At 44.8% G+C, this 13,458-nt stretch overlaps 1 protein-coding gene across 4 annotated transcripts in view; it reads right to left on the minus strand.

The window, feature by feature from the left end:
• Positions 1-13,458, minus strand: part of PTPRK (protein tyrosine phosphatase receptor type K) — a 1,016,831-nt gene that overhangs the window by 684,857 nt on the left and 318,516 nt on the right. For all 4 annotated transcript variants that reach the window (XM_033939071.1, XM_033939068.1, XM_033939070.1 and 1 more), the window contains exon 5: positions 7,426-7,541. In XM_033939071.1, coding sequence (XP_033794962.1) covers positions 7,426-7,541 — 116 coding nt within the window. The remainder of the gene's footprint in view (positions 1-7,425; positions 7,542-13,458) is intronic.

Consider the following 13,458-nt stretch of genomic DNA (forward strand, 5'->3'; position numbering starts at 1 on the left):
CTATTTATTGCTAGGATAAGAAGCAAATTCTGTTTTACTATTTTGGGATCTTACTAGGTAAGAATGACAGTGTGACAAAATTCATCACCGTTCCGTCCCCGTGGATAACCAAGGGAAACAATCCAGTGTCATTCTTTAGTGTCTATCTCAACCTCAGTCCTTCTACACCAGAATTCTTCAATGCAAGGCTTGAGAGTCAGTGGTTGGGTCCATTCATACTCTGATTCTTCCCTCTCTCCTTAAAAAATGACATGGAAATGGTGGTCTGGATGGTCACTGTTTCAAATAGGGTACTTGGTTTGATTGACCTTTGGTCTGTCCCAGTATAACAATGTTTGTATTCTTATAATTTTAAAAAGATTGATACATATTAACTGAATAGTTATCATTGCAGGTAGCTAATAAATACATCTCCATTCCTTTCTGTATCTTAGAAAAGTCTCTATCTACATGGGTAGGTCCTTTTCTAAAACTGTACTGGGGAAAAGTGGGGGAGGGGGGTTGCGATATGTAATAAGCCATTAAAAACCTGGATTGGAAGCACTACCTGTCAAGGATGATTTCTAAACACAAATTAAGATCTGCTTATTCAGCCAACTCTACTACCCGGAAAACAAGGACTGAAAATTACGACCAGTAATGTTTAATGCAGCAAACCAAAAGAGAACAGCCTAGACTCATTAAGCAGGACAGCAAAATACAGATCAATAACAGGCAGACAAAGCAACTAAATGGAGGTCGAGACAATGCCTGATGGACAAGATAAATACAAGGAAAGCGCTAAACCGCTCACCAGACAAAAAAAAAAAAGGCATAAAGTACTGGTGGAGGGGGGGCGATTATATCATTCAGCTATATTAAGAAAAGAAGCCTTGAGCAGGATTATACTGACAAGAGTAAGAAAGAACAGGATTAGAACAGCAACAAGTGTTTCATACTTCAAAAATATCAAATGATTTCTTCCTTCTAGTCCTTACTTCCTCACTGAATCTTGTGCTCTTCCTTTGCTTTACTATGCAGTTTTATTTTTGAAGTATGTGTAGAGAGGGAGGGAAGCACTTCCCAGCAGCCTATAAAAATCCACCAAAATCCAAGAATCAGCTATTAGTAATTTATTTTGTTTTTTTATTTTTCCTTGCCCTAGATAATTCTACACTTTCCCCTCTGTATTCTCAGTTTCTGTATCTACGGTTTCGATTATTCGTGATTTTCTGCCAAAAAATCGTTTTCATTTTTTGGGTTATTTTAAGCCTTGCCTTACCTTACCTAGTGGTAAGGTAAGGCAAGGCTTAAAAGTGGTAAGCCTTACCTAGTGGTCTAGCGGGTTTTCGGGCAGGAGCGATCTTCCCACACTCCTGCACCATGCAGATCGCTCACAGGAAATGGCTGCCTCGAGCTCCCGTCGTAGTCTTGAAAGACAACAGGAGCTCAAGGCAGCCATTTCCTGTGAGCGATCTGCATGGGGCAGATCGCTCCTGCTTATAAATCCGCTAGACCACCAGGTAATGCTTACAGGGCTTAAAATAGCAGGGGGGAAGTGGGGCAGAACCGGCCAGAATATTATTCACGTTTTTTTTAAATATTCGCAGGCCGGCTCTGCCCCTAACCACCGCAAATACGGAGGGGGAAGTGTATTTTAGTATTTAGCAAAATCTTATCCGCTTACTCTTTCAAGTATTTATGCCATTTTTATTCATTACATGTAGCAATTCAATTCTTAAAAGCATCACTATTTATTCAAGACTCATGATGGCAGGTATAGTTAAGTGCTTCCCAAACCTGCTTAGGAATGAAATGTTAGAATTTTACTGACTGTCCATTTGAAGTGCCAGTGGAATGACAAAAAAATAAAAAGGTTGCCACTGTAAATTTCCCTCAGAGCATGTAAAATGAAAGTAGTATGTCAGATCCAAACAAACAGATGCATCACAGCCCAGCATTCCTTGCATTTTATTGATTTCAAAATAGCCCAAACACCTATTAGGAACACATTTTTAAGTTTGCTTGCACTCTGTATAATAGAAGTCTTTTACTTTTCTACTTTGTTGTACACCCTTCTATAAATACAGCTATTTATAGCTAGCAGCAATTGCTTAAGAGTCCCTGAGCTAGTTAACTGAACTCCAGGTTTCTACCAAGTTCTCATCCACCTCCAGTTGGCTATCACCAAGCCTAAAAAAGAGGTATTGCTGGGGGTATAGTAAGCTCTCTTTTATATGAGACTGAGGCAGAGAACGGGATCAGCTGTTAGTGAAGAATCATGATGGTGTACAGCACTGAAAATGTGCCCCCCAACCCTCCCCCAGAGGAGTTGGGACGAGCAAGTGTGTGAGGAGAAAGATGTAGGGCTTCTGAGAGAACAAAAAGCATCAGATAAAGTGAAAGTGAAACATGAAAAAAGGGACCAACAGAAAAGAGAAAAAAGAAAAGACACACAGGGAAGGATCAGAAAGACCAACAGATGCAGTACAAAGAAACCAGGATCTACCGTATTTTCGCGGATATAACGCGCACCATTGTAAAACGCGCACAGGGGTATAGCGCGCAGAAATCACGATGATATGTACAAAAACTTTTCTATACCGCGCTCAGGCATATAACGCGCATGCTGCCCGACTCTCCTCTGGCCACCCCGACTCTCCTTTCGCTCTCCCCGACTCTCCTCTGGCCACCCCGACTCTCCTTTCGCCCTCCCCGACTCTCCTCTGGTTGCCCCGACTCACCCTGACTTTCGGTGCACTGCCCCGACTCTCCTCTGGTTGCCCCGACTCACCGTTCACCCGCCCTGACTTTCGGTGCACTGCCCCGCCTCTCCGTGCCTGTCCCCCTTGAAGATCTGCCTGTCCCCCCTTGAAGTCCTGTCCCCATCCTGAAAGCCTGATGCCCCCCCTCGACGTCCGATTCTTCTCCCCCCTCGGCAGGACCACTCGCACCCACACCCCGAAGGACCGCCGACTCCCCGACAATATCGGGCCAGGAGGGAGCCCAAATCCTCCTGGCCACGGCGACCCCCTAACCCCACCCCGCACTACATTACGGGCAGGAGGGATCCCAGGCCCTCCTGCCCTCGACGCAAACCCCCTCCCCCCAACGACCGCCCCCCCCCAAGAACCTCCGCCCGTCCCCCAGCCGACCCGCGACCCCCCTGGCCGACCCCCACGACACCCCCACCCGCCTTCCCCGTACTTTGTGTAGTTGGGCCAGAAGGGAGCCCAAACCCTCCTGGCCACGGCGACCCCCTAACCCCACCCCGCACTACATTACGGGCAGGAGGGATCCCAGGCCCTCCTGCCCTCGACGCAAACCCCCCTCCCCCCCAGCAGACCCGCGACCCCCCTGGCCGACCCCCACTACCCCCCCACCCCCCTTCCCCGTACCTTTGGAAGTTGGCCGGACAGACGGGAGCCAAACCCGCCTGTCCGGCAGGCAGCCAACGAAGGAATGAGGCCGGATTGGCCCATCCGTCCTAAAGCTCCGCCTACTGGTGGGGCCTAAGGCGCGTGGGCCAATCAGAATAGGCCCTGGAGCCTTAGGTCCCACCTGGGGGCGCGGCCTGAGACACATGGTCGGGTTTGGCCCATGTGCCTCAGGCCGCGCCCCCAGGTGGGACCTAAGGCTCCAGGGCCTATTCTGATTGGCCCACGCGCCTTAGGCCCCACCAGTAGGCGGAGCTTTAGGACGGATGGGCCAATCCGGCCTCATTCCTTCGTTGGCTGCCTGCCGGACAGGCGGGTTTGGCTCCCGTCTGTCCGGCCAACTTCCAAAGGTACGGGGAAGGGGGGTGGGGGGGTCGTGGGGGTCGGCCAGGGGGGTCGCGGGTCGGCTGGGGGGGAGGGGGGTTTGCGTCGAGGGCAGGAGGGCCTGGGATCCCTCCTGCCCGTAATGTAGTGCGGGGTGGGGTTAGGGGGTCGCCGTGGCCAGGAGGGTTTGGGCTCCCTTCTGGCCCAACTACACAAAGTACGGGGAAGGCGGGTGGGGGTGTCGTGGGGGTCGGCCAGGGGGGTCGCGGGTCGGCTGGGGACGGGCGGAGGTTCTTGGGGGGGGGGCGGTCATTGGGGGGAGGGGGTTTGCGTCGAGGGCAGGAGGGCCTGGGATCCTTCCTGCCCGTAATGTAGTGCGGGGTGGGGTTAGGGGGTCGCCGTGGCCAGGAGGGTTTGGGCTCCCTCCTGGCCCGATATTGTTGGGGAGTCGGCGGTCCTTCGGGGTGAGGGTGCGAGTGGTCCTGCCGGGGGAGGGATGTATCGGACGTCGGGGAGTCGGCCGGGCAAGAGGGCTTGGGCTCCCTCTTGCTCCGATCGTGGATGCGGGTGCGGGTGGGAGCGCGTGCGAGCGGTCGTTCGGGGTGGGGGTGCGAGCGGTCCTGCTGGGGGGGTGAATCGGGCGTCGGGCGGGGTGGGAACTATGTTTAAAAACTTTTGTATACCGCGCTCAGGCATATAACGCGCGAGGGGTATGCGCGGTACGTAAAATCACATATAACGCGCGCGTTATATCCGCGAAAATACGGTAATACAGTGTCTCTCAAACTTTCTCAAGCTGGGGCACACTAAAGGTAGTGGCCATGGCTTGAGGCACCCAGAAGTGCGCAGACGTCACGCATATGCATGACACCATCACGTCGACGTCCGAGCATGTGCAGAGGCCCTCCAGGTGGGCCTTGAGACGCCATAGGGCGTGCCAACAGGGAAGAGGGCTGGAGAGGAGAGGCATTGGCGCCAGCTGATCGCCTACAGCAGTATTTCTCAACTACTTCAAGCTAAGTACCCCCTAAGTCTAACAAATATCAACTGAGTACCTCCACCACAGACCTCCCTAGGCCCACCCAAGCTCTGCCCCAGATCCCATCCCCTTTACTAATTGTAATGCAAATTTTCCATTCATTTTCATATACACGTAATATACACAGCAGATATAAATTCTCAGAACTGACACATTTCAGTCACTATATTGAAATCATTTTACCTATGGAGGCTGCTGTAATTAGCTTTAAAGGTGAGACCGGGAGGCCAGGGGGGAAGCTGGAGGGCTCTAGAGAGAAGGGGGAAACATGCAGGCCTTTGGCAAATTGGGCAGCGCAGGCGCTGTACTGCATAGGGAAGTCAGCTGGCAGGCGCCTCCCTTCCTCCTCATTGTGCTGCAGTACACTTGGAATCTCAGGAGGCACACTAGCGTGCCTCGGCACATAGCTTGAGATACATTGATCTAATACCCACATACAAAACAAGTGGAGAAAGTATGCAAAATATGGAACTCTACAATGCTTTTTTGTGTGTGTCTTGGTAGGGAGGTAACATGTGAAACTGCTTCTCCCACACAAATGCACCCTGCCATTTTTTGGAGGGCTTATTTCTACGGAACCGCCCCCCTCTCCCCATACTATCTGGTTCATTTTCTAATTTGATGCATTTTTTCACCGATTGCTTCTTTCGTCAAATTTTGTCCTATTCCATTACATTTTTAGATAGCTATTTAATTCTCAGAGAGACGCTTTCATTCCCTTATAATTCTTTTCAATTTCCATTAAATAGAAAAGAATAAAAAAATAAACACAAAAGAAATGAACTGTAATGACGTGATAGAACAAGTAGTAAAAGAAATGCGAAGGGGGAAGAACAGTGAAAAATCATAGATCAGAGAGGAGAAAACAAGAAAGTTGAGCTTGGCAAGCAGGTGCAGGGGACCTCAAGTGGGGCTGCTGAACAAGATGGCTGCAGACTACAACATAAGAACATAAGAAGTTGCCTCCACTGAGGCAGACCAGAGGTCCATCTCGCCCAGCGGTCCGCTCTCGCGGCGGCCCATCAGGCCCACTGCCTGAACGTCTATGACTAATTTTACAATTTACCTCTAATCCTATCCCTATAACCTTACCTCTACTCTTATCTGTACCCCTCTATCCCTTTGTCCTCCAGGTACCTGTCCAGACCTTCTTTGAAGCCCTGTAGCATGCTTCTGCTTATCACATCCTCATGTATCCACCACCCTCTGGGTGAAAAAGAACTTCCTGGCGTTTGTTCTAAACCTTTCCCCTCTCAATTTCACTGAGTGCCCCCTTGTACTTGTGGTTCCCCATAGTTTGAAAAATCTGTCCCTGTCTACTTTTTCTATGCCCTTCATGATCTTGAAGGTTTCTATCATGTCTCCTCTAAGTCGTCGCTTTTCCAGCGAGAAAAGCCCCAGCTTTTTCAGTCTGTCAGTATATGAGAGGTCCCCCATACCCTTTATTAGTTTAGTTGCTCTTCTCTGGACTCTCTCAAGTACCGCCATGTCCTTCTTAAGTTCCCAGTTGTCTCTTCCTCATAACCTCTCTTGAGATGAATTATTCTTGAACCAGCAATAACTGGTGTCTCCCTCCATGCTGACACCGAACAACTTTTCTTGTTGCAGGATATGGCTTTTTATGGTGCACTTTTGCAGAGTGGAACACCGCGCACAGCTTTGTATGTGGCGCTCCGGACCCAGGCACTGAAGGCACCAGCTGTGAGGGTCCATTAGGGATATAGTGCAAGAACACCAACTACACTGTTTAAAACCTTTCAGCGGGCGTGACATGGACGGGAAGACCGCCTCAGGTAAATTGAATTTGATGGCTGAGGTGGTACACAGGGCCCCGCCGGTAAACCCACCATACAGCCAAAATAAAAAGAAAACTTAAATTTTTTTTTTTTTTTTTGGGGGGGGGGTTTGAACTACAACTATAAAGAAATAAAAAGAAACAAACAATGTGAGAGTGGAAAGGCAAGGAAAAAAATTCAATGACTGTTGAAAGACGTGAGTTCTTAGCTCCGCAGAAAATTAGAAACTGAGGAGTCAAATGCCTACGTGGGGCAGGAAGGCACTCACGCATGCGTGGTGCAGGCTATCGTGAACTCTCTAAGTTTCTTAAAGTGGCGATGCACATTTAAAGTGTCCGTACCAGGGCTTCATGGATGACATCACCTACATGCGAGAATATGCTGCCTGCTTATCCTGGGATAAACCACAGTTCCATTTCGCTTTGGCGTTTCTCAATTTGTGGGTGGAACTGAGGTCTTTTTACTTTTGGGGGGATATTAACAAAACACCAACAGTACACACATCTGGAAGTCTCAGCATACTTACTGACTGTTAAAAAAGCCAGCGATATATACAAAATAAAAACAAACAGAAAATTAATGTTTATCAGCACAGCCAGAGCAGGTTATATAAAAGGCTTTGCTCATTTGTGCTCTCAATTATAAGCACAGTATTCCGTCTTAAATGTAAACAAGCAGAATTTAACTGATTATAAACTAGGCATAGCAAATTCGCCTAATATAATCAGAGCACTCAAACCTAAGAGAAGCCAAAGGAAAGGAAAATAAAAGAAAATAACGATGTGCTATTTTTAGACTGTACTAAAAGTTATGTCCTTCAGTCATGTGGTTATGGATAAACATGTCTTACCTGCAGCCACAGCTTGTTATTTACTGCATCCCTCCCTGTAGCAATACACTGAAATGTCGCATTTTGCCCAGCATTGACCTCCACGTCTCCCAGTCTCAGAAAATGCGGAGATTTATCTGTCAAAGTGGAAAAACTATTACTAAAAGCAATGCCCACTTTAAAAAATCATTTTCTATCAAAGTATAAAAAAACATGACAATCGGCCACTAGAATGGTGTGTCTTAGCAAAGTTTTGCTCCATCTTGGGTTAACCCTTTCAGGACCAAGGGACATATTTGTCCCATAACTTTAAAATCCTATAAATTTTGATTGGGATAGTCTACAGTTCTAAATTTGATATGTACGGATTCCATAGGATACTGCCTTTATGTAAACAAACTGGTTCCGACATTCATTCATTAGCGTCGTTGCCAGATTGATGAGAAGATTCACTTGCCACACTGTCCATAAGCCAGAAGGGTGATTTAAAAAAAAAAAAAAATAATGATATTTCACAAAAAAAATCAATTTTTTGGCCTCTGCAAGCCCTTTTTACCATAAAAATGTCATCAAAACCACAAAAATTGGCCTACGATCCTTATGGTCCTGAAAGGGTTAAACAAAGCCACCATTCTATATCCTCCTCCTTTAGAAATATGCAAAATGTAAAATACATTTATAAATCAAGTAAAAACAAATATTAAAACCAAGCACATACAACATTGTTCAGTTACCTAGCTGATGAATTTAATATATATCAATTGACAAGGTTTTAAAAAAAAAAAGGGCTGATATTCAGCCCACGAGACATGCATAGCTCCCAGCAATATCTGAGTATCTGCGTTGACCTGAAGTTAAACCAGGCACCAGTAGATATTCAGACCAGTCCCCAGTTAACTTTGTGTATAAGATTAAGCAGATACTTGCTGTCTTGATCAAATATTACTACCAAGAGTCTAAGTTGTAGCTGTATCCAAGCTCTACTCCCAGTCTAACCCTAAGATAGTTAGGGAATGGCTGGCTAGCAGAGATATTCAACAGCACTAGCCAGTTAAGCTTAGTGGGCCAGCTTACTGGTGTTAGCCAGGTAGGAGCCTCTCCTTCAGTTATACCCCTTTGAACACTGGGCCCGCAGAAATCATTTATGCAATTCATGTAACATTTTGATAACATGATCCAAATTTCTGTTGAGAGACAATAGCAGCAGTGTGTCTCAACTTCAAGCCAAGTATCCACTAAGTCTACTATTACTACTACTACTATTAGTCACTTATATAGTGCTGAAGGCATATACAGCGCTATATATTTTGTCATATATAGACAGTCCCTGCTCAGAAGAGCTTACAATCTAACTTGGACAGACAGGCATGACATTTAGGGTTGTGGATGCAGAACCCAAGGTGAGAGGAGTTGAAAGCACTCTCAAAGAGATGGGCTTTTAACTGGGCCTTGACCACTGGCAGAAATTGAGCCCACCAAAGGGATTCAGGCAGCTTGTTCCAAGCATATGGCGCAGCGAGGTAGAAGGGATGGCGTCTGAAGTTGGCAGCTGAAGAGAAGGGCACAGATAGGAGGGACATACCAGCTGAGCTCACGGGAAGGAACAAAAAAATATCAAACGAGTACTCATGACTAAACTCTGCCCCAGACCCCATCCAAGCTCCACTCCAGACCCTGCCCCCAAAATAATAGTACTAATTGTAATGAAATTTCATCCATTCATTTTTCATATACACACAATATAATCTTAATACTTAAATACTCCAGCTGATGGGACCCTCAAGTTATATCAGCTAAGGACGTCCTCTGAAAGTGGCCCGGGGGCCCCTTTTGCCAAGCTTGGCAAGCAGCAGCAGCATCCCCGAGTCACATATGCTGGCACCTCAATGGCTCAGGGATGCTGCCAGTGACTGGTACACTTGATGGAGGGAAGTTCTGGTTGCCTTTGGAGGAGGTCCTCAGCTTGTGGTGCCAGCCACAGCAAGGGTCAACAAGTACTTCAACACTGGAGAAATAAAACCATTTCTTTTTCTGTTGAACACAATACAAGGACAGGAAGGAGGAGACGCTGTTGAGGTTGTTAGTCTGGGAGGAGTATAGCAGTCAAGTTGACAGCTACAGCGGCATTAGCAGAAGGGCGGGAGGATGCGGTAGCTGTGATATCGGCGGCAGCATGAGGGCAAGAGATGACGGTGCCGCATACCCCCTGGGGTATGCGTACCATGTGTTGAGAACATCTGTTCTAGACCAAGGGGCATAGTGTATTAATCTTTTTTGTACTTACTAATACCACCTTTCATCAAAGAAAACAGCGTCCCTTTGTTCCACTGGACTTTCAGTTCTATTTAAACTGACCTATTTTTGGCTATAACGCATTGAAGTTTCACTTGTAATTATGATAAACCCATACCAACTCCTTCCTACACACATTTTTTAACAAGTTCCTTCTCTCCAACCCCACACCAGTGCAAGAGCATTAGTCACCCCAAAAAATTCAAACTGTCCCTTCAGGAGTAGATGCAAGTCATCTGGTCACTCTTTCCAAACATACTAGAACTAGGGGGCATGTAATGAAGCTACCAATTAGTAGCTTTAAAACAAACCGGAAAATATATTTCTGCATTCAACTTGTAATTAAACTCTGGAATTCATTGCTGGAGAATACGGTGAAAACAGTTAGTTTAGCAGGGTTTAAAAAAAAGTTTGGATAATTTCCTAAATCAAAAGTCCATAAGCCATTATTGAGATGGACTTGGGGAAATCCACTGCTTATTCCTAAAATAAGCAGCATATAATCTGTTTTACTCCTTGGGATTTTGCCAGGTGCTTGTGACCTTAGTTGGCCACTGTTGCAACAGGATACTGGGCTTGATGGACCTTCAGTCTATTCCAGTATAGCAACTTATGTTCTTATGGACTGGGTGGGGTATAGACACAGACTGGATCAAACTATATACTGCAGTTGGTGCTGTCAAATGTGCAGCTGTTGTGGGTGCATTTAGTTGCATCTGTGCTCTTGACATTAACTATTTGTAGGGACTTTTCTGTGAGGACACAGTAGGTGGGTGGAATGCGAGGCACTTCCCTCACAGTTACTGTGTGGTCTTTGCATTTACTGTGTGATAATTTTGGCTGTTAACTGCAAATACTACAACACGTTAATGAAAAAGACCTCCATAGTGTGTTAATTTTATATTACTTTGCTACAGTTTTTCTTTTGCCTGCACACTTGTGTTCATAATGTAAAAGGTGATGTGAATTAGTCTTGTGTAAGCAGCAGCAACAGTTAGTTGCCTAACAGAAAAGTACAAAAATTCTTAAATAATGTCTAATCAGAGTGTAAGAGAATGGAAAAGCTGCTTACCCACTCTAAAAAAAAAAAAAAAAAAAGTCCATAAGCCAGTCTCATTTGCATGGGAAGCCATTTGAACATCGATCGCCATTTAGAAATTGACCCACAGTGACCTGCATGGTCTTAATGACCATTTTTACTGCATCTGGCTCCCAGTTAAGACTGGAAACAGGTGTTTGTCATGGTCATAGTGAGATGTCACATTGTAGGCGAGATAGTACTATAAAAAAAACGTTTATTTTTAATCTGATGCACTCTTGTAAGAAAGCCATTAATATATAAAAATAAAAAAACATTTTAGCAGCATTCAGCCAACATGATAAAACAACTTCGGACTATACAAAACACCGCCCTCAGACTGATCTACTCTCTGAGAAAATGTGATCACATCACCACTGCATTCCTAGATTCTCCCTGGCTACCAATACAAGCACAAATTCATTTCAAATTCTACTGTCTATTATTCAAAGCATTAAATGGCTCCGCCCCCCCTACCTAAACAACCGCTTAAATCAGATCCTCACCACAAGACAAAGAAGATCCCTGACCCCTTTTGCCTTCCCTCCGCTCAAGGGCACTCAGCGCAAGAAGATGTTTGACAACCTTCTGGCGACGCAAGCAGCAAAACTTAACCACTCCATCTCCAACATGCTGACGGCAACGGGCGACCTCAAAACATTTCGAAAAGAAATCAAAACCCTGCTTTTCAAAAAATGTATCCAGATATCTTAATCCCCCTCTCTTCCCCCTCCTCCCAGGTAAATTCCCCTCCCAAAGCCTCCACTTAGGTAATCACTTCCTCCTCAATATACCAATCAAGTATACAGATCCCTGAAATGTAATGTAATCTTATCTGTAACCCAACTGTAACCTATTGTTATATTACCTAGTAATGTACAGTCATCTTACTATCCAATTGCAAGCTCTTTCGGAATTTAACTAGCTTTCTCAACTCTTCTGTAACCCCCCAAAAAATATTGTATCTTCATTGGAAATGTCCAGTCAGCTCTTTTGTAATCCGCCTTGAACTGCAAGGTATAGGCGGAATAGAAGTCACCAATGTAATGTAATGTAATAAGAGATTACACCAAATACTAAAAACTAGCATTTTACATATCTGATACTTGACCTCTATGGAGACTATTTAACAAGAGAATTTCTATCTTTCCCTGCTCTGTTTCCTTTGGCAAACTGAGGAATATGACTTCATCACAAGAACCACAAACTGCAGATCTGAATTTATTTTCCAGGATGCTCCAGCACTAAATGACTGCATCTTAACCCAGCTTCAACGACTTTGGGTTAAGGGGAGGGGGGAAAGGAAGAGGGGAAAATGGGCAAGTACAACCAAAAAACAAGAATCCAGAGACAAAACAAATATAGGGGGTAAAGCCCCTCATACCTATGGATGAATTTGGCAGCATTTTTTAACTTTTCACTTTTGTCTTTAACATAACAGCTCAGGAAGGCATTAAGTTTCAAGTTTAATTAAAAGTTTTATTAAATCGCAGTTTCAAATTTCAAAGCGATGTTAAAAATTAGGGGAAATGGACTGCATTTATTACATTAAGACGTGTAAGGGGAAAGGGTGGAACTACAATTTAATTTAAAGAAGAGAGACAGAAACGGGAAAAACAAAAGGAAGGGGGTAATTTTATTCATTAAAATTAAGATTACGATAGTCTCATGGAAAGTTCAAGTTTTGAATGCGTCTTTGTAGAGCCAACATTTTAATGCTCCCTTAAATTTGTTAAGGATCCTTTAATGAAGGAATGCATATCCCAAGGAAGCCACCAAACTATGTTCTGGTCATCTGCAGTGGGGGAAATTTTTTTGTTAGAATTTGGTTTACACCTTTTTCAGTTGTAGCTACAGAAGAATTAAATTCATATATAGCAAGTATTTTTCTGTCCCTGGAGGGCTCACTGTTTGTATTTGAAGCAATGGAAAATTTATTAGCTTTCCAAGATGAGGAGTGGCATTTGAACTGGGCTTCCATGGTTCCTCCACTTTATGGCTGTTCACATGAATCTGACTTATCCATTTGAACAAAATAACCTAACATGCTGCTAGGTAGGATTGAGATTGAATCGCTACACAAGTGCTTTTCAGATGTGTTGAAAGGCACTATAAATAACTGCAGACATGTTCACATTCTCATTAAGGTACCACTGCAGAACAGCCCTGATTGCAATAAACTAACCAATTTAAAATTAATCATAACTAACGCATCTAATTCTTTTAATTAACGGGGTAAGCAGTTTTACCACTCTTTTACACTGCTGATTGAAGAAACATTATTGAAGAATTTTTGCTCTTTTCTGTTATAGGCAACTGTTGCTGCTGCTTATACCAAAGACTCCTTTGCATCACCTTTTGTGAGCACAAGTGTGCAGTTGAGAAAACCTGTAGCGAAGCAATATAAAATGAACACACTATGGAGGTCTTCATTAACATGCTGTAGTATTCACAGTTTTAACAGCCAAAATTATCACATAATAAATGCAAAGACCACGCAGTACCTGTCGGGGATGTGTCTCGCATTCCCCCTACTGTTTTCTCACAGAAAAGTCCCTATAACTTGTTAATGTCAAGAGCAAGTAGCACAGATGCAACTAAATGCACCAACTGCCGTATTGTCTGACCCAGTCTCTGCCTACTCCCTATCCAGTCCATAAGAACATATGAGAGTTGCCATATTG

The sequence above is a fragment of the Geotrypetes seraphini genome, chromosome 3, assembly GCF_902459505.1.
Source record: "Geotrypetes seraphini chromosome 3, aGeoSer1.1, whole genome shotgun sequence".
Classification (NCBI taxonomy): domain Eukaryota; kingdom Metazoa; phylum Chordata; class Amphibia; order Gymnophiona; family Dermophiidae; genus Geotrypetes; species Geotrypetes seraphini.